This window comes from Onychomys torridus, chromosome 4 (assembly GCF_903995425.1).
Source record: "Onychomys torridus chromosome 4, mOncTor1.1, whole genome shotgun sequence".
NCBI lineage: Eukaryota > Metazoa > Chordata > Mammalia > Rodentia > Cricetidae > Onychomys > Onychomys torridus.
In genome coordinates, this window is record NC_050446.1 from 104,813,686 (window position 1) to 104,841,425 (window position 27,740).

General features: G+C 47.3%; 2 protein-coding genes across 7 annotated transcripts; one reads left to right on the top strand and one right to left on the bottom strand.

Annotated features, from left to right (window-relative positions):
* Positions 1 to 1,868: 1,868 nt before the first annotated feature.
* On the bottom strand, positions 1,869 to 8,737 carry Pced1a (PC-esterase domain containing 1A). 6 transcript variants are annotated; one of them, XM_036184063.1, is made up of 8 exons: positions 8,467 to 8,737; positions 7,368 to 7,508; positions 6,762 to 6,841; positions 6,413 to 6,651; positions 6,173 to 6,323; positions 5,838 to 6,084; positions 3,492 to 3,767; positions 1,869 to 3,198 (listed from the first exon to the last, which is right to left on the bottom strand). In XM_036184063.1, exons 2-8 carry the CDS (start codon positions 7,489 to 7,491, stop codon positions 2,951 to 2,953), a joined length of 1,365 nt encoding a protein of 454 aa, XP_036039956.1. In that variant the 5' UTR covers positions 7,492 to 7,508; positions 8,467 to 8,737; the 3' UTR covers positions 1,869 to 2,950. The 6 variants fall into 6 exon arrangements, with proteins under 6 accessions (XP_036039956.1, XP_036039955.1, XP_036039958.1 ...); XM_036184062.1 differs by lacking the exon at positions 8,467 to 8,737 and adding an exon at positions 7,808 to 8,328; XM_036184065.1 differs by lacking the exon at positions 6,762 to 6,841 and having other exon boundaries at positions 8,467 to 8,523.
* On the top strand, positions 8,285 to 27,656 carry Vps16 (VPS16 core subunit of CORVET and HOPS complexes). Its single transcript, XM_036184059.1, has 24 exons — positions 8,285 to 8,421; positions 21,261 to 21,349; positions 21,545 to 21,642; positions 21,727 to 21,855; positions 21,935 to 22,079; positions 22,197 to 22,312; positions 22,411 to 22,533; positions 22,659 to 22,714; positions 23,048 to 23,137; positions 23,228 to 23,322; positions 23,482 to 23,558; positions 23,954 to 24,085; positions 24,322 to 24,449; positions 24,578 to 24,613; positions 24,795 to 24,903; positions 25,060 to 25,194; positions 25,287 to 25,395; positions 25,503 to 25,600; positions 25,687 to 25,794; positions 26,074 to 26,151; positions 26,242 to 26,411; positions 26,494 to 26,590; positions 27,231 to 27,334; positions 27,437 to 27,656. Exons 1-24 carry the CDS (start codon positions 8,369 to 8,371, stop codon positions 27,579 to 27,581), a joined length of 2,520 nt encoding a protein of 839 aa, XP_036039952.1. The 5' UTR covers positions 8,285 to 8,368; the 3' UTR covers positions 27,582 to 27,656.
* The last annotated feature ends 84 nt before the right edge of the window (positions 27,657 to 27,740 follow it).

Sequence of the window (27,740 nt, forward strand, 5' to 3'; positions counted from 1 at the left end):
TAAAAGAACGCCTATCAAAGGATTCTATTTATGTAAAAATCCTAGCAGATTGGCATTAATGGTTGCTTGGGGACTAACGTAGTGAAATACGAGGAAGCTGTAGGCAGGGAAGAGGGAGAAAGTATAAAAGAACTTGGTTATCCTGACGGTGACAATGATCTCACAGATATACTCACCAAATTGTGTGCTTCGCTTTTTTTCCTTTGGTTTTTCGAGACAGGGCTTCTCTGTGTAGTTTTGGAGCCTGTCCTGGATCTCGCTCTGTAGACCAGGCTGGCCTCGAACTCACAGAGATCCACCTGGCTCTGCCTCCCGAGTGCTGGGATTAAAGGCGTGTGCCACCACCGCCCAGCCCAAATTGTGCGCTTTAAATATCTGTCACATCCAATATTTTTAACAACATCTATTTCCTTGTGATGAGAAAGGATACACTTTCACTATTTTATGTCTGGATGCATTTCAACATAATGTTGTACATACACGCTCCACAAGAACAGGGCAGCTATTCACTTTGGTTGGAAAACTTTCAGTTCATCAAATTCTCTAAGGAAAAAAATCTAGTAGTTTTACTTTTCTTAAAAAACCTTTAGGTTTAGTTCAATTCCCAGCACTGACATTAGGCAGCTCACAAACTGCCTGTAACTCCAGGTGATCTGATACCTCTTCCTGTTCACACACACGCACACACACAGAGACACAGAGACACACACACACTTTGGGTCATGGAAGTAGACCAGTGGGTAAAAAGGCTTGCTGCACAAGCCTGACAACCTGAGTTCAATCCTTGGATCCCACATAAAGGTGAAAGAACTTCACAAAGTTGTCCTCTGATCTCCACAGGTGCTGTAGCACACCACTCCCCTTCATCACACACACACACAAGTTAAGCAGCCCTTCCCCCAAGGAGAGTAAAAGCTGACACACCATCGCACACAGCATGTCATGCTTTCAGTGATATCTTTGAATGGAATACTGGCCTATCCTTTAAAACATGGTTCTGAGCGAGGTAGTGTGGATCAATGGTTTTGGTTTTTTGGTTTTTTCCTTTTTGAGCTGAGGATCGAACCCAGGGCCTCACGCTTGCTATGCAAGCGCTTACCACTGAGCTAAATCCCCAACCCAAATCAATGGTTTTGGAGACAATGAAAATTGAGTTCTGTCCTGATTAGTCAATAGTGGGCCTTTATATTGGGGCGACTTAAGTTTTTAATCATTTTTATAGCTCAAAACAAAGTCCAGGAAATAACTGAAATGTAAGTGATGGCATGTGTAAGGCTATTTCTTAACTTTTTCAATTGTATGACAACAAAAAAATAAAATCTCTTTATCCTCTTTTTAGGATAGATTTTAAAGTGTATCTATCTTATTTCAAGAAACTTTAAAGGGATGTAAGATAGTAATAATAATAAAAAGGGTTGGGCATGGAAAGCCAGAGTAAAACGGGTAGAAATTAGAACACAAGAGCGCAGACAAGGCTACGCACACCCGTCTTGGGGTGGCTCATAGAGTGTGGGTTCTAGAAATGGGAGTTCTCAAGTTCAGAATTCAAGGAACAAGTCGAAAAAGCTGAGGAGGGCAGGTGATGCAGAACTCTGGAAAATGGGATGACCAGCAACAGGGAAGGCCCATGAAGCTGGGACACTCAGGTTTTTCCTGGAAATCAATGTAGGTGCAGTTTTCTCCAGCAACGCTAGACAACCAAAGATACAAGTCTCTGAAGGAAATGCAGAAAGTGATGAGGGACTGGACAAATTACAGCTAGAGAAGGCTGCTCTACCAATAAGTTTCCGATGATGAAAAGGGAAAAAGCCATTTCTGCAAGGAAAATTGACATAATTCTTATCTCTATAAAAACAAACCAAAAAAGCTTTTCATTTGTGTCTCCCTTTAATCTTGTTCATAGAAAGGAGTTCATACATTTGTCTCAGGTACTCTTGGTGCCTCTGCAGTCTCCTGGCTCCTCCAAACGGTTTTATTATCTCACGTTGTCTGTGACCATTTCCTTAGCATCAGCATATGTTAACCACGTCGTTTACTAATCCACCAGATTTCTCACCAAGATCATCACCTTTCTGACCAGTTTTTCTCATTTCTTTTGGGTGAGATGTTGTCTTTTTTTAAGGTTTCATTAACAAGAAGAGAAATGAATCCAAGAATTCTGTCCCATCCATTCTAATTCAAATTGAATGGTTCCTTACATAACCCACTTTCTGCCCCATTATCACTGCCATACTCCAGCCCCTCCTCTCCCCTATTTCAAAGCTGAGGCCTTGAACTTCTGCTTTTCTTTGTGACCAGTTTAGCAGAGCATCTCTGACACCACCCCTGTTCTGCAGTGACCCTGGATGTCTTCTCTATCAGCTCTTGTTTCTAACTACCAACAAAGGTTGGTCAGTGTTTGCTTTTCTCTCACTGTACTTTATTTATATCAAGTAAATCAAGGGATCCTAACTGGTCTTCTGCCTGTATTTGGGGTCTTCTCACTTAGGTGCCAAGAATGCATGCTAAGGCTGCCTTCCTACCTCCAGGAAGAGATGACACCAAGCATACACATGACTGTATGCAACTGGGAGAGAAAGTTAGAATTAGCCAAACCCAAAATCCCACCTAAAATACTGACGGTTTAACTCAGTCCTTGATTTTTTCCAGTCCCAAAGACCTGCTGATAACAAGGGACCCACTGGGATCTTTATTTAGCATATGTGTTCTTGTGAAGATAGAACTGTGTTAAAGAGTGTATTCATTGATTTCTAAACAGTTGGCACAAAGGCCCAAGAGGCAGCTTCCCCAACCCTTAAGGCCATGGTTTGGGAGACCCACTCCCTCACACAGGAATGTCACTCTGTCCTTCCATGCTTTTATTGATATCAGCAATGGACAAAAATACCCCAGCCCAACAGCTAGGGTATCAGGCAGACCCTTCAGGGCCATTGGCACCTCTAGATTCTGTCTACCCAGGCCATGTCCCTGAATGGGCATGTCCCCGTCTGTCCTGTTTATATGTGTGGATCAGTCTGTCTGAGTGCCTGAGTCTCTGCCTACATGCCCCCCCAATCCTTGGTATATGGTAGGGGTTGTTGGGAACACAACGTGGCTTGCCCCGGTGGACCACAGGGCCCCAGCGTTGACCATGGGAGACAGGGCCAGAGACTGACGGTGGCAGGGGGCCAGGCACAAAGTTCATTCCAGGGCCACATCCTACAAAAGAACCAGTCATTATCAGAGTAAGTTTCTGACCAGATAGCTCTGCTCCTCTAGGGTAAGTTTCTCTGTGCTTTCATTTCCCATCTGCAAAATGGGGATTCTACTTCCCTTATCCCAGACCAAAAACTGTGAGCAGATTATTAAGTAGACTGAAGGATGCTGTTCCAATCTAAGGGACTAATGTGACTAAACCCAACTCTCAAGCTCATGTGAACACAGGTGGCTAGGCTGGAGAAGGTGCACAGGAGGCTGGGGAAGGTGTGAGCAGAGGCTACAGAGGCACCTACCTAAGTTAGATGGCACCAAGAAGTCCTCCATTGCATTGTGTTTGAAGAATTCATAGCGTCGAAAGGGCTGGCCTTGGGAAAAGGGGGCATCCTGGTGCAGGGGTGGGAACAAGGGAGGTGGTGAGGGCTGAAGACGTGGATAAGGAAAAGACATAGGACGAGGCAAATGGAAAGGTGGGAGGAGGGGCAAGGCCAGCTTCTCCCTGAAGTCTGGGGGCTGCTTATGGCTTCCCTGGGATGGATGATCCATCTCTGGCCAGTCCTCAATCCATGTGTCTAGGAATGGAATGATTGTGTTAAGTAGGCCTGGGAAGTCAGGCTGCCCCAAATGCTAGCTATCCACACTTCCAGAGCTCTACTGCACCCTCTTGGAGAATAAGGTCAGCAGCCCTCCTCATTCCCCTTCACTTCAAGCCAAGACCACGTTGTGTTCCTTTTCTCTTGCTGCTCATGTTTGCCTGTGTTCTGAGTTCATGCCTGCTCCTGCCCAGTGCCTGTATCTTTTTCTTCTTCCCCAAGTCATCCTCACAGGCCAATAAATTAGTCAAACATGAAGATCCAGCTCCCCTTCCCAACTAGTCTTTATCTGCTTCTAAACCATCACGGAGTATTCTACCCTGGTTTTTATTCTTCATCAACTGTGTCTTGTCTCTTTTGAACACTTCATGCCTTCGATGTTTTTCCTACTAAATGGAACAGCCTGACAAACTTACCAAACCTCTTCTTTCCAACAGTCCAGTCTCATGACATCAACAATACATCCTGTCCTGAAAGCACCTCTCTATTCTCAACTACTTTTGCTTCCCCATCAATCTGCTCTCTGCCTGTCCAAGGTGTGAGCACTGACCTGCTGTCTCCTCCCTAGTTCACACTCATATCTCTGCTGGGTACTGATGAATCCAAGTCTCTCCACAACACAGCAAACAAATCTGCTCTAATCAAACTCACTTGCTCATCTCCCCACTTCAAATCAATTCTTTCTCTTAACCACCTTAATTTTCTTTTCACCCCTTGAGACAAGGTCTCATATCTTCCAGGCTGTCCTTAAAATCACTTTGTAGCTAAGGATGAGCTTGAACTTCTGAATCTCCTGCTTCCATTTCCCAAGTGCTAAAATTACAAGCATGCACCACCATGCCTGGTTGTATATGGTACTAGAGATTGAACCCATGGCTTCATGCATGCTATCAACTTCCAGCACTCTACCGAGCCACATTTCCAGCTGTTTCTAAAGTTGGTAGATGAAATCAAAAGCTGTGAAGCACCACAAACCAGTCTTTCAACCTTTAAAACATTCCTTTATTTACTGAGGACCAATTCTCTGATTAAGCAAAACAAAGGAAATGGGACCAGTATGTAACCCATCCGAATCCATCTTCCTAAAGTCCCAGCTCCCAGCTTCTAAGCCGGAGTGGTCTGCCTCTATTCCTCGCCTTTCGAGGTCCCCACAGCTTCTATTGCCACAACAAACAGCATCTAAGATGACTCATGCTTCCAATTCGACAAACACTGTACTCTTGGCACTGAAATACAGCACATCTGTCTTGGCACTGGGCTGGAGGGGATGAACTATCAACAAGTGACCTGATGCAGGGGAGAAGCAGATGTAGAAATAAGCTATGATGTTTTCTTTGCAGGCAGCCAGGGACTGAGAGACTAACAAGCAAACAAAAGATTTGTAGCAGAGAAGATCTCAGCAGGAATGCAATTAGAGTAGTGTCCCCAAAACAAGCTAAAGGAGTGGCACTCTGGGCACCTACCACAGTTTGACCAGAACAGGGCCAGTGGAGGACTGCACTGGGCTGGAACCAGTGAGACTGGGACCCTAAGGCAGAGCTGAGGAGCCCACAAGCTGTTGTCTGATAAATCACCTTGAGAGTGACTTGCGGAGACACTGTAGGTTACATCGACTCTGCTCAACAACCTGCTAGCTGGCTGAACCTTTCACTTCTCCAGCTGATAAGCTTTCTTGCCTCTGCGACACCGCCTGGACCGCTCTCCTTCCATACCTGTCGTCCCACTTCCCATACCTGAGACTACCTAGAAGTATTCTCATCTCTTTCCATCCCGCTATTGAGAGGGGCTGCCTTTGCTGCCATCAGTACTTGAACCCTTTCTTTCAAGTATGCAGAAGGAATCGAAGCTGAACAACTAGGAGTCGGGCAGGCGTGACTCCTGTGAGCTACCCATTTCCAGGAAGTGAGAAAGGAACACTGAGGGGCCACAACTGGTTTTCATGCAATCACCTACTTTCTACAAGTACCTCTGTTGCATTTAGTTCTTTGTGCCTTGTGTGCTGAAGGTCCTATCTACATCACCTCCTACCCACTCTGTGGCAGGTCTTACCTGGGAGAGGGTCATGTTTGGGGAGCTCCACACCCCAGGCATCAGCCACATGGCTCAGAAGTAAGTGTGAGAGGTGGCGGTGTGCGTGCTGGTCCCAATGGACACCATCTCGATGCCGATGATGTACAGCATGCCGGAAGTGAAAGTGGAGATCTAGGACGTCGAAACAGTGGTTCCCAGCTAGTGTAGCACTGTAGAAGTTCCCCTCAACAACATCCTGTCGCAGAGAGACTGCCAGGGGCTGCAGCTAATTGAGAAAGTAGAGCCTCTAAGATGGTGTCCTATCTACCAGCCAGCCACTCTATCCCCTGCCCAGAAGGGCCCCAGTCACTCACCTCTGGCAGGAGGAAACCCCCAGTGACACGTTCCCCCAAAGGCATTGCCATGTTCCACACCAGCAGACAAGAGTCTGGCAAAACCTGGTCCATTCGTACAAACACTCTTTCCAAGTTCTCTCTGTAGCTCTCCATTGGGCAGCGGCCATATCTGTTGGGTAACACTTAGGGTGGGCAAGGGCACAGGAATGGTGCCATACCTCCACCTCCAACCAGTATCTCCCTTTCCCCCGCCTGAACCTGGAGAGATCCCAGAGGCAGGAGTTGATGATCACTAGGTCGGGGGCAGGTCCATACGACAGCTCCTCCAGGACGTCCTCAAGGTACTCGGAGTAAACACGGGTGAGGAAGTAGAAACGCACAAGGTGGTGGCCGGAGCCAGAGCAGAACTGGCGGACCTCTCGGTACTGCGTCCCGTTGTGCAGCTCACCCAGCTGGCCCCCGGCCACCAGCTGATCCTGTTCAAAGCTCAGCTCCCCCTACCCACCCACCCCCACCGCGACGGTCAGATCCATGCCAGGCAGGTGGTCCTTTCCAGGCCAGGGTCTGCACCCACCCAACACTGGCATGACTGTCACGCTTCTCTCACCTTGGCTTTTAACTGGGAAGCTGTGAGCAGTGTGTCTTTCTGGAGCAGAAGCACCAGGTCCTTATACACAGCTCTCTGGACTGCAGGGAGACAGGGGTCCTAAGGTTGAAGCAGGCCCCACCCTGTCTCAGAGCCTCCCAAATGAAGGCCTTTTGTCTCCCAGGGTTTGGCTGCCCAACAGCAGCTCTATGGAGGGTTGACTTAGAGAAGAAATGAGGTTTAAAAACCCAGGCTGGGTTCTTTCTAGTCATATGCCTCTCCTCTAACTTATATATAGTGAGTGACCCAAAACCAACTGGCACATTTAAGTTGGCCCCGTCACCAGAGAAACACACAACATAACCCACAGCTCCTTTTTAAAAAAAAAAAAAAAAAAATCATGGATAGCTACAAGAGACAAAGATGCTACAAGCATGGGCTAAAATGGTGTACAAATGATATGCCAGGACACCCTGGGAGGTATGTAGGGAAAAAAAAAAACAGTTTAGTGTTCTAAGACAGAGGAAAAGATGGAGAAGAAAACTGAAATGGAGATATGGGGTGCAGACATAAAGAAAAGGCTGCAGATAGAGGGCTGTGAAATGTCATCCTAGAGTGGTCACTCACTGGAGTCCCCCAAAATGACCACGAACTTGTTGTGTAGCAGCTGCTGGACTTCGGAGGCTTGCAAGTGGACCATGGTGCTTCGCAGCAGGCGGTGTGGCATCTCGTTTTCCAAACAGTAGACCATGCTGCCACTGACACCAGCTGCAGGGAGAGGCCACTAAGCTGATAGAGGGCAGGGACTCAGGGTAGATCAGTCTGTCCCAAGATGACAGATGCGCGCAGGCCCCTGCCTGGCTGCTCTGAGTAATAGGGAGGAGAGTGGGGCCGCAAGGCACATCCCATGACAACAGCAGCCTTCATCACACTTGGAAGGAAGGCGGAGGGTCGCTTGGGCTGAGGGCCTATACTATGGCGCTTCGCGCGCGCAGCGACTCCCTTGCTCCCAGCCACGTGTCAGCGAAGGCCCCGCGTGTGCGCACACGTCTGCTCGCGCCAGTTACCAAGTCTCCGGGCTCCGGGGATTCACCAGCCGGTAGGGCAGGCCCGGGCGCCGGGCGCCTTGCCCACAGCGAGCGCCTGCTCTAGAGTCATGTTCCCGCGCCCCTGGAGGGCGGTAGGTTCTGCAAAGACCCCGCCCCACAGAGCCCGGGTGCCCAGGTTAGCTGTCGGTGCGTAGCTCGACGCCCAGTGCTCTCCATGCGTGCGTCGCGGTGGTCCAGTCAGCAACTCCAGCATCTGAGCTCCAGGAGGAGAAGCTCATGGCTCCCACTTCCGGTCACTCATGTCCCTCCCTGCGCGACCCCCAACGTCGGAAGGGTCAGAAAGACAGCGAGGTTGGCCGCCGTGAAGGATAGGAATAAGTGTTAGGCCCACCCGGACGGGCGCGAAGCCCAGGTAAGAGCCGAGGGCAGAAGGATAGCTCAGTGCGGTTTGCCCACAGTGCTGATGGCCGCTATGGCGGCCTCACCACGTGACCCCGACGGGCGGAAGCGGAAGTGCGGCCTGGAGCTTGCGCCAAGCGGGTGTTTTCTCCGCGCTTCTAGCCGTCAGCTGTACCAGACATGGACTGTTACACTGCGAATTGGAATCCACTCGGGGACTCTGCCTTTTACCGGTGAGCCGCCCGCCGCCCCACCTTCTCGCCCATCGCCTAGCTTACCGTGCTTGTTTGGTGGGTTGAGCCTCCCCCGGCGGAGGCAGTGGCGCTCGCCCCCCTGCGTCACTACGGATGCTGGCGTCCGCCCCTCGGGCGGCTCGCCCCAGCGCCTGCCACTTTATGCACGGTTGCCTAGGGGCAGCAATCTTTCCTTCCTCTGCTCCAACGGAGGCAAGCTCAGAAGGCACCCCAATACCGAGGTCTGTCGGCCTCCGGAAGGATGCTCAGATTACTTTGAGGAAGGCCGCCCGCGGCGACAGCGAGTGCCAGTCTCCTTCCGGAAACTGCTGCTGAAGTCAGACCACAGGGGCTCTCAGAGGAGGGCGGGATCGCCACAGCGGGCGGGGTGGCAGTACTGACCAAGGCTGAGAGAAGGGGGTGAATAGCCATTCAGCTTTGGGGCACTGTTAATGAAGAACCCTAGGCATTGGCAACTCACTGAAGTTGGAGATCCCTGAGCATGTGGGTCTTTCTCAAGTCTAAACTAGTAATATGATTGCAGTGGTTAGCGTCTCGCTGACTTACTTTCTTAAGAGAAAGTGCAAACTGCTTGTGGAACACACATCGATTGGTCAGCCTCTATTTTGTCTCCTTGAGCGGCTTCCGATTTGATCTCAGCCATCCTCTAATCGTATTCCAGCCGCACAGAATTGCAGGCTCATCGTGTCATGCAATTTCATGGCTTTCTGTGTTTTCACAGCCCTACAGTCTCTTTTGTGGCCATTGCTATTTACTACTTTATCACACTGAAGAATTATTGCTCATCTTTCAGCACCTCCCTGGTCTTCTTACAGTAGAATTTTTTGTTCCTTTCAGGGTTCAGTTGTAGAGTCTTATTATAGGTGGCAAATGAAGGCAATATTTGTATAGGTTTCTTCTGCTGAGCTCCTCGAAGGCTAAGAATATCTCTTTTATTTCTTGTGTATATTTAGACCAGTGCCTGTTACCTAATAGTTGTCCAGCCTGTGGTGTCCCATGCCTCTAATTCCAGCACTCTGGAGACAGTGGCAGGCTCATCTCTGTGAGATCCAGGCCAGCCTGGTCTACATAGTCAGTTCAGGCCAGGCAGGGCAACATAGTAAGACCCTTTCTCAAAACAACAACACAGAAACAAACAAAAGCTAATAGTTGCCCAACTAATTGCAAAATTGCAAAGAATGTTTTATTGATGCACCTGTAGATCACAAAGACATTGCATTGGTGTTTTATTTCAACAGAAGACATTGCTTCCACTAGTGAAACTGTTTACGATTCTCATAGCCAAACTTTTAAATGAAGTTTTGTTGTTCACAATGTGATGCATTTCTTAGACAAAGGATGCTTTGTGATAATTTTTTAGAGATATGTTGCATTTGTTTATTCATAATTCCTCTTAGACACGTGTACAATATGAAAAACAAAAAGAAAAACAGTTGAAATCAACAGGAACTATTTTTTTAAAGACTTATTTATTGATTATGCATGTATGACTGGAGGCCAGAAGAGGGCACCAGATCTCATTACAGATGGTTGTGAGCCACCATTTGGTTGCTGGGAATTGAACTCAGGACCTCTGGGAGAGCAGTCAGTGCTCTTAACCTTTGAGCCATCTCTCCAGCCCAACAGGAACTGTTAATGATTTCACCCATTGAAAACACTACTGAGCAAAGTCTGATGTCACACTCATTATCCCAGCACTTGGGAGGTGGAGACAGGAGGATCAGAATTAGTAACTGATCAGTTTATACTTTATCTTAGAAAGAAACAGTTTGTACTTTATTTTAGTATATATATATAGCTTGGCTATATACATACATTGGAGGCCAGCCTGGGCAAGATGAGACTCTGTCCCAAAGTACATATTTAAAATAAAAAATAATAAAAATGAAATATTAACTATTATTTTTAAAGTACTTTTAAATCAGAGCATAGAAGACAATAACCTCATTACAACAGAGCTCCTCCTCTACAATCTTAGCTTCATGGATGCATAAAATTTTAAAAGATATGAGAGTGAGCATGTGTCATAGAAGTGGCTAATTTCCATTACCTGGGCTGAACTCATAGAAGTGATTAGAAGTGTTAACCTTGCTGGAGATTATATATATATGTCCTAAGTTGCTAACAAATAAGACTTTCTTAAACTGGACACTATGCTAAGCACTTTATGTGTAGTTTCTTAAGTATCCCACCACATGCAATCAGGATCATGATTTGCTCCAACTTACTGATGAGGAAGCTGAGGGACAGAGAGTCCAGGTTAAGTAATTAAGTGGTTCTGTAAGTGGTAGCACATACCTTTAATCCTAGCAGAGGCAAGTGGATCTCTGAGTTTTAGGCTAGCCTAGTCTACGGAGTGAGTGAGTTCCAGGGCAGCCAGGGCTACACAGAGAAACCCTGTCTTGAAAACCTCCATCTCCACCCCCCCAACAAAAAACAATTGAATGTGCTAGACTTTAAATGCCAAAACATAGAATTTTTAATTTTATATTTGGAGTGTGTGTGTGTGTGTGTGTGTGTGTGTGTGTGTGTCCGTGTGTCCGTCCATGTGTCCGCGCGCACGCAGGCACCACAGCACATGTGTGGAAGTCAGGGGACAACTTGTAGGAGGAATTGGTTCTCCTCTTTCCACCACATGAGATCTGGGGATTGAATGCAGGTCATCAGGCCAGCAGCAAGTGCCTTCACAAAGCTGGGCCCTCTTGGCCCAAATTTTTTTAAGATAGGAAAATGCAAAAGCATTTTCTACTTTATTCACCAATGTGAAAGTGTTTTAAGAATAGGTGCTTTGTTTCATTCATGTCCTCGTCTAGGACTTAGTCTGTGATTCTGAATAGTGGATGAATGGTGAACAGGTAGACTCTTTCCACTTGAGTCCCATCTGTAGGGCAGGAGTCTTTGCATTGGATTAGTTTTCCCAAGAACTTGCTAGATTTGAGAAGGTGAGGAGAGGAAGTGGTGACCATTCCTTACCGGGTTCTAGAGATTTAGCCATTTTAATCCTAAAAACTGCAACTTGAGCTGATTCCGTTCATTAATTTGCCAGGCTTGGTATGTGTCAGTAAGTGACATTCATACGGCTTACTGCCAGCACGTGCCACGGAGGATAAGGACTCAATCTTTGATCATGGTTACTATGGGAATACTGAACTTGGCGGTGAGAGGAAGCAAGGAAGCAAGGATGACTTAGGTTCTCAGCTTAAAATCAAAAAAAGAAAAAGTAAATTTGGCAGAGAAGAGGATGGACTTGTTTTGTATGTGTGGGTGTATGTTCGTGTGTGTGGTGTGTGTAGGTGCACATGCTCTTACAGAAGGGGGAGGGTTGGGGTTGCTCCTCAGCAGCCATTCACTCTGTTTTTGAAAACCAAGTCTCTCACTGGACCTAGGACTTGCTGATTAGGCTGGGCATTCCCCAGGGACCCGCCTGTCTCCACCTTCCCAGCACCATAACCACAAGCATGCACCACCATGCTTGGATTTTTATGTGGATGCTGGGGATCAAACTCAAGGTCTCATACTTGTGCAGCAAGCACTTTAGTGAATGAGTTAGCTGTCTCCCCAGCCCCTGAACTTGGTTTTGGACACATCGAGTTTCAGGCACTTTCGGAGTAGTTTCATTTGTAAAAGGAAGAAGAGTGATGGTACATTTTATATAGCCCTGAGTAATTTACTCTTATAGGGTTCTCTTCGTTTTCTCCCGCTGTCAATACTGGGTAGTCCTGTCATTTTTAAAAGGGAGGGGGATTGTTATTATTAGTGTTATTTAGATTTATTTATTTTATGTATGAGTGCTCTATCGGCATGTATGCCTGCATGCCAGAAGAGGGTTACAGATGGTTGTGAGCCACAATGTGATTGATTGGTGGGACCTCTAAGAGCAGCCAGTGCTCTTAACCACTGAGCCATCTCTCCAGCCCCAGATTATTTTAGTATTGTAGTTGTAGTTGTGTTTTGAATAAGCATAAGTATTTATTTAAAGTATCATTAACTATATATAAAACAAAATGTATCATCTTAACTTTTTTGCATTTTGCCTTGTTTTTAGAGAAAATATCGCTATGTACTTTTTTAAAAATCTTTTTGTGCATGAGTGTTTTGTTTAGATGTATGCCTGTGTACTTCATGTGTGCATTACCCACAGAGGCCAGAAAAAAATCATGGGACCCCTTGGAACAGAATTTACAGATATTTGTAAGACAACATGTGGGTGCTGGGAATTGAACCTGGATACTCTGGAAAAGCAGCCAGTGCTCTTAACTGATGAGCTGGCTTCCCAGCCCTCCTTGATTTTGTTTTTCTGAGACAGGCTCTCATGTAGCCCAGGATGACCTTCTGCCTCCACCTACCAAATGTTAGGAATATAGGCATGTGCCATTGTACCTGGTTTATCCAGTACTGAGCATTGAACCCATGCATGCTAGACAAGCATTCTACCAACTGAGCTACTTTCCCAGACCTTTATCTGAACCATTTTTAAATTACTGTTCAATCGTGTTGAGTAGATTTACTGGGGTGTACAGCCAATAAGTGTTTTTCATCTAACAGAACTGAAATTCTGTACCTATTAAATTCCCCATTAAACAAGCACTCCCATTTCTCTGGATTTGACTATTCCAGATAACTCATGCAAGTGATGTGTCATTTGTCTTTTTGTGACAGGATTATTTAACTTAATATTATAGTATTCCCAAGGTTAATTGTGGTATTATGTTCCCGAAATACTGTGCACCCTAATAAACTTACCTGGGGACAGAGACAGAACAGCCACAATATTAAACATGAGGATAGGCAGTGGTAGCACACGCCTTTAATCCTAGCATTCCAGAGGCAGAAATCCACCTGTTCAAGGATACAGCCAAGCATGGTGACTCACGCCTTTAATCCCAGGGAGTGATGGTAGAAAGCAGAAAGGTGAATAAGGCGTGAGGGCCAGCAACTGGTTAAGCATTTGGCTGGTTAAGCTTTCAGGCTTTTGAGCAGCAGTTCAGCTGAGATTCATTCTGGATGAGGACTGAGAGGCTTCCAGTCTGAGGAAACAGGATCAGCTGAGGAACTGGCAAGGTGAGGAAGCTGTGGCTTGTTCTGCTTCTCTGATCTTCCAGCATTTACCCCAATAACTGGCCTCAGGTTTGATCTTACTAAGACCATTTAAGATTCCTGCAACAGTTAATGTTATAGTATGTGTCATAATTTATCCTTTTTTAAGGCTGAAAGTTTTTTTTGTTTGTTTGTTTGTTTTTGTTTTTTTGTATGTACTTACTCCATTTTCCTTATCCATTCTGTCAGTAAGCGGTATGGGGTACAGATGGGCAGAATGGAGGATAGCCTCTCAGAAAAGCCTATGGGGTGGATGGTACTGCTTTCATGAGGACAGGCTATGCACTCAGTGGTAAAGGCTAACAACGTTTTTCTTCTCTCTACCCAGGCCCCAGAAATAGAAATCTTGTTAGCAGCAGTAAATGGATCCTGGATTCTAATACCAGGAAGCCATTAGACACAGCAGTGTTGCTGTCACCCCTTGGCTCTGGAGAATAATCTCCCATAAATGTGTGTGTGTGTGTGTGTGTGTGTGTGTGTGTGTGTGTGTGTGTCTTTAAAAAGGCTAGTTGAGTACATGCTTAGTTTGTAGAGGGAAATATAAGAAATGAATGAACAAAACCGCCTTTCAGACTCTGTTTCTGCTTCACTTCTTCTGGATGTATATCCAGAAATAGAATTAGTGGATTGTCTGGCAGTTCTGGTTACATTTTAAGAGCTGCCATACTGTCTTCCACAGCATCAGTTGTGTGATTTTACAAACCAGCCGCAGTACCCAAGAGTCCTTGAGTATCATTTAGTTTTGAGTTGTTTGGAAGCAAGGGGTTTTGGAAATGATAGTGGACCCCCTTTAGGGACCTCCAGACTGTTGGATTGTTCCCTAGTGTTAGACCTAATATACTTCTCTGCCTGGCTTGTTGAACACGGGGCTCTTTTCACACCATGGTGGACAGTGCTTTCCCAGAAGTTTACCTGCATAGTGAGAGGGACTTTATCAATTACTGCAGGGGCTGGAATGGAGGCTACCAAAAGTACTAGGTTTCCCACTTTCCCAGATTACAATCTAGGATCTATTTATTGCTGCTCAGGAGATCTCCATTTCTGGGATGTGAGAATGGAAGGATATAACTAGCCTTCTACGTTGAGGGATGGCCTGCCCTCATGAAAGCTTTACTCTTAGGCTTTCCTGAGAGGCTGCCCTCCATTCTGCACATCTGTTCCACATGCCACCCTAGAGGCATAGCATGTGTTGTCCCCAGGAGCACTGTCTCCCTTGAAGGCTTTGGGAGGTGATCACCCATTGTTGCTTTTGTCTCCCATACCTTCCTCTTGCATACCCTTTAGTTCCTTTATGCTAGTCACTTCCTCCTTCCCTCCTGGACCACATCCTCAATGATTGTTGGCAAGCTTTAGCCCAGTGACCTCCTGTTCATCCCAGCTCTTGCTGCTTTTGAGCACTTAGCTTCACAGTTCCGGCAGTTTGTAGTCAAGGGTTTATATCCTCCTTGCCGGTCCCGGCCTGTCTCCCCCCACTCGAGTGCATGTCCAGAGCTGCTCTGCCTTTTACGGGTTGAATTGCGAGAGCTTTGAAGCCCTCTCAAGCATGTGGAGTGTGCTTCTGGAGCCAGTTTTCTCCCTGTCTGTCTAGAAGGACAGCTACAGTCACTCGCTTCGTTCTCCTTCTTGTCTTCTCTCTAGCGTCCTTATTCTTTTGTCCTATGGCGTCCCTGCCTATACAGAACCATCTCCTTGTGCCCGTGCCAAGGCTGCAGAGTGCTAATGTGAAGCCTACTACAGACCCATGCTCCAGTTTTATCTGGACTCCTCCGCTCCTGTTTTGTGGAGTCATCTTATATTCACCATGGAGGCTCAATGTGTACAAGACTGCATGGTGAAACAGTTGTGAATGATTCAGATACTTCAGAAATCCTGAAAATAAAGGTCTTCTTGTGCTGTTCCCTATAACTTCCCTTCTACGTTCCAGAGAACTGAAGTCATTGCATGGAAAGGCCTCGATTTCACCAGACTACACTTGCTCTCTTGACCCACTGAAGATACACGCCCCTATATAACCATGCCCAAGTAGGAAGGGAGGAAGAGAAAGGCTAGTGTGCACATATATATGTGCATGTAACTAGAGAAAATGTGCAAAGTGATGCCGTCTCACTCTTGTTAACAGTCATAAAAGGTCATAATTGCTGTCTACAGCTTTCATCTACACCTGCATATCCCTATAACTGTAACTTTGCTCTTAGGCAGAACAGCCTTTGCCTTTGTCTCTCACCCCAGGAGTGACCAAGCTTTCATTCCTTAGTCGTGCTGCTGTGTTTGGTTCCTGAAGATTTCCATTGACTGTTATATTGGGCGTGAAACTGCAGAGAGATGCCACAAAGGAGGCCCCAGATTTTAAATTGCCATAGCTTCTTGCTAGCTTTTCCCCCCTTTTAAGAAGAATAACCCACTTTGATAAACTGCGCCCCCCTTTTATGCCTGTTGGCAGAACAGCTGAAGGTGGTAAGTTGGCACTCTTACCTCCCATTCAGTAAATCTGTAGCTGCATCGCCTAGTAGAAGCATTTGCCCTAGAAGCCTTAGCTCTGCAAACCAGCAGACAGAAGCAGTTTCCAGAACAAGAAGCTACTACTAACAAGTAGCCACCCTCTCTTCTCCCTTTGATCCAGGTCTCATGTGTGCAGGGAAAACTATATCTTGTAAGGGTTTCTGACTCAGAGCATAAGGCAGAACCCCATTCTTTTGAGAGTTGGACTTCCAATTAGTGTTGTAACTTCACCATCTGTTAATTCAGTACTGTGGTTTGGATATGAAATATTCCCCATTAACTGTGTATATTTTAGGGGCTTGGTTGCTGCCTAGGCTTGGGGGGAAGCAGTTAGATCATGGAGGCTCTGACCTAGTCAGTGGTTACATACATTGATGGATTCAGAATTGGAGTAGGGGGTTGGAGGAGAGTGTGGGAGGTGGGGCCTGGTTGTGGAAGTGGGTATCTGGAAGCATGGAGCAAGAAAGATAGCTCTTATTGCTAACCCCTTCCTCTCTCCCTGCTTCCTACCCGTCCTAAGCAGCCCTTGCCACACGCTCCTGCCACCGTGATGTTCCTTCCGCTTTGTCTCGTACCCCAAGTCTGACCTTGTTCTGGAGCCCTTCAAACTCAGTTACCTTTCTGTTGCTGTGAAGAGACACCATGGCAAGGCAACTTACAAAATAACTGGGGGCTTGCTTACAGTTTCAGAGAGCCGAGTCCATGGCTATCGTGATAGGAAGCACGGCAGCAGGCATGCAGTCATGGTTCTGGGGCAGTAGCTACGAGCTTACATTATAACCACAAGTTGGAGGCAGAGAGAGCAAGATTGTGGCCCCAGAGACACATTTCCTCCAATAAGACCACACTTCCTAATCCTTCCCCAAACCTTTCCACTAACCAGGGAGCAAACATTCAAATATATGAACCCATAGGAACCACTCTTGTTCAGACGACCACAGATTCTGTGAGCCAGTGCAGATCTTTCCTCCTGTTAGCTGTTTCGCTCAGGTACCTGTCACAGCAGCAAACAGTCTGACGCTCGGTTGCTTCTTGTGGGTGTTAGAATATATGGCAATTGGTTCTGTGGCCCAGAGCTGACTTCTTAACACTCTGTGTTGAGATATGAGCTCACTGATGAGATGCAGTGCTTTGAAGAATGCTACAATGATGAATAAAGCATTCTATATGTTGAGAGATTCTGAGTGCCCACAGATGCATTATAGGCAAGAAAGGTGTATCTGCCCAGACTATTTATCTGTTCCAGTAAGAACTAATCTCTGCCTCTTCAGAGCCCAGTGTTGTCATCTTGCAGGTTGGACCCTTGAGAATGGTGCCATACTGGGGCCCTGCTTTGAACACTCAGCACAGTGTTAGCTAGCTCAGCGACTTCCATCACATCTGCTGGAAATGAGACTATGATAGGGTGTTCAGGTTGAGGGCAGCTGGTCCGAGAGATGACAGACAAGCTACTTTCACCAAGGAGAGAGGCTACAAAATGGTTAATTTCATTCAGAACTAACTACATACCTCGCTTTGGGTTTTCGGGATCCCATTGTTTCCTGATCAGTACCCTAACTTCCACATAAGATAGGGCATGCTGATAAACTCAACTGTTGTAATTTTAAAACCCACAAAATTAAAATGAAGTTGATTTTCAGAGATAGCAACTATATAAGCTACAAGAGATTGATTATCTTAGACCTGTCATAGAAGCTTTCTGCTTCTCAGGTCACGATTAGTCAGTAGTCCAAGCAAGGTGTGAGCATACAAGAATGGAGATAAAGGGACAGTTGGGAGGCCTGGAACACAGCATCTGTAAGGCAAGCCATACCCCAAGACTGGATGTAGAGCATGTAAAGGCTAGAAACATACTAGTATGCAAAATACGTATATAGCCAGATGAAGGTGTACAGACAAGTGGGTGGTCTGATATGAACAGAAAGCTCAGAGTGTAGTATCTGCAGAAGAGCCCTGAGAAAGTGATCAGGGCCTAGGCAGGGTTTTCCAGATGTGTTCACATGACTGGAGTTGAGCGCCACCACCAGGTCTCTTCATACCCCAAAGCTGGCAGCAACAGGAAAGCATCAAGTGCTTGTCCTGTGTGTTGTTTAGTGTTCTAGCGCCCTCTACCGAGAAAGCGTCACATTGGGCTTACTGAGAGACAGACTTGAAGAAATAATGGTCATTATTGTAGAGCATAAGATTTTGGAACTGAACAGCCATCGGTTTGTGGCTGGCATGCAAAGTCTGAATTAAGATATGTTTTCCTGCCGGGCAGTGGTGGCTCACGCCTTTAATCTCAGCACTTGGGAGGTAGAGCCAGGCGGATCTCTGGGAGTTTGAGGCCAGCCTGGTCTACAGAGTGAGTTCCAGAACAGGCACCAAAACTACACAGAGAAAGCCTGTCTCAAAAAACAAACAAACAAACAGACAAACAAAGATATATTTTCCTGTATTTTCATTCAGTGAATTTAGTAACAAAATATCCAATGTATATGTATTGTAAAATTTAAAATTTTTCAAGCCACTATGTGACTCGTCATGAAGGAGATAGAAGCTGTGATTAAAAGTGTGCAGTATTGTGCCTGACTTTTTTTAGATTTATGTTATTATTTCTAAAGTGTGCCTGTGTGTGAGTGCAGGCCCTTAGTGCAGAAGAGGAGATAGGTCCCCTGGAGCTAGAGTTACAGGTGATAGTGACAGAACTCAGGCTCTCCACATGAGTAGTATGAGCTCCTATCCATGAGCCGTCTCTCCAACCTCTCACCTGTTTTCATATTCCTAGCCCAAAACAGCAGTTTTAATTAGCTTTAGTTTATATAGTACGTTTTATATCTGATATATACATATACATGTGTGTGTATTTGTATATTTTTAAATGCTCTTAAATACCTTCTACTATTTTCTGTTTCAAAGAGTCTCTTTTCCAACCATGAACTTTAGAGTCAATGTATGCATTTCTGTAAAGAAAATATTGGCAAGAATTTCTGTCAGAATGATTGTACATTTGTGGATCATCTTACAATATTTAGCCATGTCTTCTGTATCCTTGAGGAAAATTTGGTATGATTTTATTGCATTTTTCATGAGGTTTATTCTTAAATATCTTAAAAGTTTTATTGCTATCGTAAATAGAATATTTTGTTTATTTTTTGAGATTTATTTTATTAAAGATGAGGTCTTTGTCTCCTGGCCAATCTGGAACTCGCTATATAGGCCAGGCTAGCCTCAAACAGATCCTCCTGCCTCTGCCTCTTCCACTCTGCTCCTCTGCTCCTCTGTCTCTTTGCCCCTCTGTCCCTCTTCCCCCTGCCCCTCTGCCTCTGCCTCTGCCTCTGTTTCTGCCGAGTTCTGGAATTAAGGACATGAGCCACCATTGTTGGCATAACTAGAATCTTGTAAAGTTAAAATTTATAAGTCAGGTGTGGTGAATGCATGTTTTATTCCTAGCACTTGGCAAATGAAGAAGCAAATAGCTGTGAATTCTAGGCTAGCCTGGCCTACATAGCATCCAGGGCGGCCTGTAAGCCCGTGTCTCAAAAAGCAAAAACAAGAACAAGTTGAAAGTGCTTTCTCAATCATTTCATTCTTCATTCATTCTCTCGTCCTTTCTCACCCCTCCATTCCCTCCTCCTTTCTCATTCTACATGGGTCTTACTGTGAATGGGAATTTCTTGCCATAGAAAATGGGCTGACGTTTGTTGCTGAGTTCTCTTACTGTCCTGGAGACTGCTTTGCTGAGTGTCCCTCATTTAAACTGAAATAAGTATTTCATATTTCAGAGTTCTTTGTAATTTAGACTATTTGTGTAGGCTTAGCCAGTTTATCATCTAATTTGAAACTCCAAAATCTAAAATGTTCTACAATCTGAAACAACACTCAAGAAAATAAAGATTTTAAAGTATATTAGTCAGGGTTCTGTCTAGAGAAACAGAACTTATAGAATAAATCCATATATATATATATATATATATATATATATATATGTATGTATATATATCCATATATATAGAGAGAGATGAATGGATATAGAATATATTATGAATAATTTACTAATGTTTACCTGTTATAATGTATTTAATACGTATTATACATTAAAATATATAATATGAGGAATTTATGAGAATGGCCTGCAGGGTCCAGTTAATCCAACAGTAGCTGCCTACAAACTGAAGGTCCACGAATGCAGTAGTTGCTCAGTCCATAAGGTGGGTGTCTCAGCTGGTCTTCAGTAGATGCTGGAATCCCAAAGAAGTCGGCTCTAATGTGATAGAAATGATGGGATAAAAGGGTAGATTTGGCAGAGTTTACTAGGGTACACAGTATATCACCACAAATGCCAGTGGAGGAGTGGACTTGCTAACAGCAGGGTGCAAGCAGGAAAGAGGGAGCTTTCTTCCTCCATATTGTTTATATAGGCTGTTATCAGGTGAAGTCCAGATCAAGGTGGATCCTCCCACCTCAAAGATCCATATTAGGAGTGGGTCTTCCCATTTCTAATGGATTAATTAAGAAAAAAATCCCTCCCCAAGTGTGCCCAGCCATTTAAGTTTTGGTTCATTCCACACGTAGTCAAGTTGACAAGCATGAACAGCTATCACACAAAGCATTCCAGATTTTAAGATGATGGGGGCACAATTTATAGTAACAGTTTTGCTCTTTCTCCAAAATATAAGCCTAGGGTTTTTATGCTGGGAGGAGGTTGAAGTTCAGGTTTGGTCTAGAACTACTAGTGTTGCTCATTTTAGGGTGTCTTTCAGGCACTGTCAACTCAGTTCTGCTAAAACTGGCTTCATCTCTAACTCTAGTTTGACCCCTAAACGTAAAGAGCACAATCTTATTCATCATTGGAACCAGAAATAGAAGAGGTCTCCTCCTCCAAGAGTAGGCCTCTGAAGGTCTCCCTTTCCCACTGTTTCCAGTCAGAGCCCACACCTTAGCACCATTCCAGTGTCTTGTACATGACCTGCACATCACAGTTGCTCCTACCAATATTGGATATTTGCCTCAAAAGCTACAGCCTCCCTTGCCAATACTCTGTGCTACCTCACCTGTGGTTCAGAGGCCTCTGTAATCTGGTCAGTTTCCAGTCGTCCTCCTCCTCTCTGCCTCTTGTGTGTGCAGGAGGACTCTCCTCCACTACCTGCAGAGGAAAATGGTAGCTTCAGGCATTCCTCTGGGCCTCATTCTGTGTAGATGCAGGATCATGGGGAAGCTAATCTGTTTATCTCCGTGGGCAGGAAATATGAGCTGTACAGCATGGACTGGGACCTGAAGGAGGAACTCAAGGATTGCTTGGTGGCTGCTGCACCCTATGGGGGTCCCATTGGTATGTACCCCTCTATTTCTACTATGTACTGTTGGGTCCCAGGGTTGTTCTCTGCCAATCTCCCTTGCTAAAATGCTTTTAATTTGGGTCCTCATGAGGCTTGATTGCCATGGGGTGGGCATGAGGAACACTCCAGGAGGCTTACCTCACATGGGGCCTGAGGATCTAGGACAGAAGTCCCTTCTCCAAATGCAGCTCTACTGAGGAACTGTTGGAGAAAAGAGAAAGCTGCCAGCGTGCGGCCAGTACTGGAGATCTACTCTGCTTCTGGCATGCCACTGGCCAGCCTGCTGGTAAGCATGGGGCCTATCCCTGCCATGTGATGGGCAAGGCTGGCTGACTCCGAGGAAAACCACAGGAACCTCTCTCTTCTGCAGTGGAAGAGTGGGCCTGTGGTGGCCCTTGGCTGGTCAGCTGAGGAGGAGCTGCTCTGTGTGCAAGAGGACGGTGTGGTGCTAGTTTATGGGCTTCATGGAGACTTCCGGAGGCACTTCAGCATGGGCAATGTAAGGGCCACAGGAGCCTGAGGAGGGAAGGTGGGCCTCATCACCTGCACATTTCTTAACCTATGGTCCCTTTTGCTAGGAGGTGCTTCAGAACCGAGTCCTCGACGCCCGAATTTTTCACACTGAGTTTGGTTCTGGGGTGGCCATCCTCACAGGGGCCTATCGCTTCACCCTGAGTGCCAACGTGGGTGACCTCAAACTCCGTCGGATGCCAGAGGTGCCAGGTAAGCCCTGATACTTAAGAGAGCCCTTTAGTACCACAAATGTGCCTCTAGACTGTGACAGCAGAGACAGACACTGTGGGCTATGATCATTCCAAAGTACCCTCTTCTCTGTCACAGGTCTGCAAAGTGCACCCTCGTGTTGGACCACACTGTGCCATGACCGAGTAACGCACATTCTGCTGGCTGTAGGACCTGATCTTTACCTCCTGGATCATGCCACGTGCTCCACAGTGGTGAGATCCAAAGTGGGAATGAAATGGAAGAGCTGGCCAAGCAGTAGGAAGGCCTTGAGAAGTCAGTTTATCTGGTTTCCTCCCTGGCTCTGCCCCAGACACCTGCTGGCCTAGCCCCAGGAGTGAGCAGCTTCCTACAGATGGCTGTATCCTTCACGTATCGTTACCTGGCACTCTTCACAGACACGGGCTACATCTGGATGGGAACAGCATCACTCAAGGTGTGGTTCTGAAACAACCAAGGGTAGTGTGCTTTGTCCAGGGAAGGCCTGTTGTGCATAGGGTCGTGGCTTTTCAACAGCGGGATGACTGCTGGACAGGGCCCTGACATGCTGTGCCATTTCAGGAGAAGCTGTGTGAGTTCAACTGCAACATCCGGGCACCCCCGAAGCAGATGGTCTGGTGAGGAGAGGCGTTCTTTAAAGCTGGGGTTAGAGCATAGCCTTGTTTCCTGGGATAGCCTGAGTTATCCTGTCTTCTGTTCAGACTAAGTGGAGCTTAGACATTCTCTTCTCTGCCCGCCCTTAAAGGACCAGTGTCCTCTGTTGGCCACTTGACTGGTAGTGCCAAAGCGAGAGGGGAAGAGGTGGGTCATTGGATAGCCAGAGAAATGGACTAAGGGACACAGTATGTTCAAGGCCGTCCCAAGGGAAAGGGCTGCAAGCAGTGACGTAGAAGACATAGCCATGGGCCCGATGTCCTGAATGTCCCAGATGTGTATCATGTTGTCCACAGGTGTAGTCGTCCTCGAAGCAAGGAAAGGGCCGTTGTGGTGGCCTGGGAGAGGCGGCTGATGGTGGTGGGCAATGCACCTGAAAGCATTCAGTATCCTTGGAACACTTGCTGTGTGGGCTGGAAGAGGGAGGGGAAAAGGGAGGTGCCCTGTTTTTAGATAGAAGCCTTGACGAAACTCAGGTTTGTGCTAGATGAGGACTCCTACTTAGTGCCTGAGCTTGATGGGGTCCGCATCTTCTCCCGCAGCACCCATGAATTCTTGCATGAAGTCCCAGGTGAGGCTCCCACAAGGGTACAGTGTTACCTAAGGCAGGTGCTCATGACCACAGACTACCACACTGTCCTATGACAATGGCCCCAAACAGGATCTGTGTATTGGGGGCAAGACTGAGAATTTTCATGCTTCTTCATCACTACTCAAAAACCCCTCCTAGTGGCCAGTGAAGAGATCTTCAAAATTGCCTCAATGGCCCCAGGAGCACTGCTGTTGGAGGCCCAGAAGGAATATGAGGTAAGTTCTAGTGACTTCTGAGACTCCCAAGATGCTCTCTTCCTTCCTCTTTTCCTGACTGGACCAGCCCTCTGCCCCTGCCTGAGCAACTATGATAAGCCAGGGGCCACCTGGCAGGGGAGGGTTTTAGGTAAGACTGGCTGAAGCTGACAAAGGCTAGCACATTTAAACTGGCTGGGCAGGGCAAGGCTCAAGTTGGTCCTACTATTAGGAGGTATCAAGCACCCCCACCCCACCCCCACACAATAGCAGTTGTGGCCCCTCCAGTAGACTGAGTGGATTGAGTCTGTTTGGTCTTTCCAAGTCATTGCCATTTGAACTATGTAGTCCCAGGAAGCTAGGAGCCAGCGTGAGGTGTTCTCTGTGATGCTCCATCTTTGGACCTCTCCCCACAGAAAGAGAGCCAGAAAGCAGATGAGTACCTACGGGAGATCCAGGAGCTGGGGCAGCTGATCCAGGCTGTGCAACAGTGCATTGAGGCTGCAGGACATGAGCACCAGCCAGACATGCAAAAGAGTCTGCTCAGGGTTAGCCTGGAGGGAGTTTTGGGGAGGGTATGCTGGGGCTGGGGTGAGCTGGGGGAGGGTGTGCTGGGGCTGGGGATGAGCTGGGGCTGGGTGAGCTGGGGGAAGGTGTGCTGGGGCTGGGATGATCTGGGGGAGGGTGTGCTGGGGCTGGGGTGGGCTGGGGGAGGGTGTGCTGGGGCTGGGGTGGGCTGGGCAGTAAGGGAAGTTCCTTTCCATTGCCCTTTGGTTCTTCTCAGGCGGCTTCCTTTGGAAAGTGTTTCCTTGACAGGTTCCCACCTGACAGTTTCGTGCGCATGTGTCAGGACCTGCGAGTGCTCAATGCTATTAGGGACTACCACATTGGGATCCCTCTGACCTATAGCCAGTATCCTCATGCATGTCATGAGGGTGTTTACAGCTGGGCATGGCAGGGGAAGGGGCAGGAGCTATGGTCTGCAGATCCCTGGCGAACAGGACTTACACCAATTGGATCCTTAACCAAGGAAAATTCAGATACAAGCAGCTCACCATCCAGGTGCTGCTGGACAGGTACAGAAGCTCGGGTGCTGTAGGAGGGCAAGGGTGGGTAGTAGTATAGCCTTATGTGGGGTCTTGAGGGTACTACTCCTCACATGCCATTTAGCACTTGGAGGCCTAAGACAGTCTGGGGTCCTTCTGCCTACTCTACCTCGCTTTGCCTCAGCCCTCGTGTCCCTCTCTTGTCTGCCAGGCTTGTGTTGCGGAGGCTTTACCCTCTAGCTATTAAGATATGCGAGTACCTGCGCCTTCCTGAAGTACAGGGTGTCAGCAGGATCCTAGCCCACTGGGCCTGCTACAAGGCAAGGACATGGGATGTGAGGTAACCTTAGGCCCTGGAAAAATAGAGGAAATACAGAGCATGGAAGTAAAGGGTGGGTTCTGATGGAGGTCCTATGGGATTGGGCAGGTGAGGAATAACATCCAGACTTGTGTGACACCCACATACACACTTACAGGTGCAGCAGAAAGATGTCTCAGATGAAGATGTAGCACGGGCTATCAATCAGAAGCTTGGTGACACGCCTGGTGTTTCATATTCTGACATTGCTGCACGAGCCTATGGCTGTGGCCGCACTGAGCTAGCCATCAAGGTGTGATTATGTTACCTTTCCCAGACACCCCAGTGTGGGTATTCCAGGCCCTTATGCACGTACCTCTGCTTTCTACCCCACACACCTCACAGCTGCTGGAGTATGAGCCACGATCAGGGGAGCAGGTGCCTCTTCTCCTAAAGATGAAGAGGAGCAAACTAGCACTGAGCAAGGCCATTGAGAGTGGAGACACTGACCTGGGTGAGCAGGGTGTGGGTGAGGACCAGGCGGCAGTAGGAAGAGAAGGTGAGTGAGCCCTGCAGTGTGCAGAGCTAGACTGGAGGCCCCACCTACTTTATCATCGCCAGTGTTTACAGTGTTGCTGCACCTAAAGAATGAACTAAATCGAGGAGACTTTTTCATGACTCTCCGGAACCAACCCATGGCCCTGAGTTTGTATCGACAGGTAGATGCGTGTGAAGGGGAGGGAAGGGTTGGAGCTTTCTGAGCCTTGAGTTGGCTTTGCTGACTAATCTTCTGCCCATGACCCAGTTCTGTAAGCATCAGGAGCTAGACACTCTGAAGGACCTCTACAATCAAGATGACAATCACCAGGAGCTGGGCAGCTTTCACATCCGGGCCAGCTATGCCACTGAAGAGGTCTGCGGTCCAGAGGGAGGGCGGGGCCTTTGGAGTAGTTATTGTTCAGTTCTTTCACCAAGACCTAGCTCTCTGCGTTTGGTTACACCCTCTCTAGTCATAACCGTTGAGGGGATCTGAGAACGCAAGGCAAGGATGTGGTACTGATTTCAAAGGAGCTAGCTAGCTTCTCTAGGACACCAGAGGAATGCCCTAGTGGATAAGGCTGACTCTGGGCACAGGGTGGAGAGAGGCGGCGCTAATTAATATGTTGTCCTCTACATGCTTTTGTCTGTGCAGCGAATTGAGGGACGGGTAGCAGCTCTGCAGACGGCAGCTGATGCCTTCTACAAGGCCAAGAATGAATTTGCAGCCAAGGTTTGACAGCCTTTTCTAAGCTCCCTGTCATGCCTTCTTGGTCTTTCTCCCTCGGCCTTCATCCCCAACCTGCCTCATTCTGGCCTCCAGGCCACAGAGGACCAAATGAGGCTCCTGCGACTACAGCGGCGTCTAGAAGATGAGCTGGGGGGCCAGTTCCTAGACCTGTCTCTACATGACACAGTCACCACTCTCATCCTTGGAGGCCACAACAAGCGTGCAGAGCAGCTAGCACGCGATTTTCGCATCCCCGACAAAAGGTGAGTAAGGATCCCGGCTGTAGGTAGTCTTGGGACCTCTTGCCTTTCCTGCATACCTATATTGAGCCCAGCTTCCCTGCAGGCTCTGGTGGCTAAAGCTGGCTGCCCTGGCAGATTTGGAAGATTGGGAGGAGCTGGAGAAGTTTTCCAAGAGCAAGAAATCACCGATTGGCTACCTGGTGAGCCAGGGATCATCCTGAGAGTAGTCCTGGGAGGGGCCAGGCATGGGAAATGGGGATGATGGTCCATTTGTGTACCCATTCCATTCCACTGTCCTGTGTGCTGAGCCAGTACCTCTTGTGCCATGTGAATGTGGGCAGACACATACTGTGTGGGAACTCTGGAGGACAGGCCCAAGCCTGCCTCCTACCTAGTGGTGGAAGGAGTTGCTTTACCCAGTAAAGACCACAGGGGGCACTGTGTGCCTGAGGGCAGAAGGGCAGGAAGGGCCATCTGTGAGGCAGGGGAAGACATTTGAGGAGGTGCTTTAGATGTATCGGGGGCAAATTTGATAATGACAGCCTGAGAGAAAATACAAGGCCTGAGAAGCCAGAAACCCTCCTTTGGTGGTGGGAGAGTGGTGGTGGTGGAGGAGGAGGAGCATGAGGAGGAAGGAGGACTCTGCTCAAGTCTCTAATAGGTCTTCAGTTTGGTTGTTTCTGTTTTTAAAATGGTGAGCTCCATATTGTTTCTCACAGGTGGGAAGGGGAATCAGTACACTGACTGTGTATAAAATACTTATGAGCAATGTGTCCTCTGGGCTTCTGCTCCTAGGATAGAGGAAAGAGGGCTAGTCTTTATCTTCTCTGTCTTGTGAAGCCCTTTGTAGAGATCTGCATGAAACAACATAACAAGTATGAGGCCAAGAAGTACGCTTCCCGGGTGGGTCCTGAGCAAAAGGTCAAGGCTTTGCTTCTTGTTGGGTGAGTCAAATGGAGACCATCTCTGTGTGTGTGTGGTAGCCGAAGAATGGGCTTGTGCCCTCGAACAGCCCCAACATCATCTCCCTTCTGCTCAAACCACAGGGACGTGGCTCAGGCTGCGGATGTGGCTATTGAGCACCGGAATGAAAGCGAGCTGAGCCTGGTTCTGTCCCACTGCACTGGAGCTACAGATGGGGCCACAGCTGACAAGATTCAGCGGGCCAGAGCACAGGCCCAGAAGAAATAAAGTGCCTGCCCTTTGGGGGCTAGTTATAAGCCAGAGATGTCGAGATGTAAATAAACTTGGAACACTAATTAAGAACAGTTGTTGGATGCTGTCTAGCCTAAGATAAGCAGGCTTGAGGCAGAACCATCTAGCCTTTGCAACAGAACTCCACATATTTGA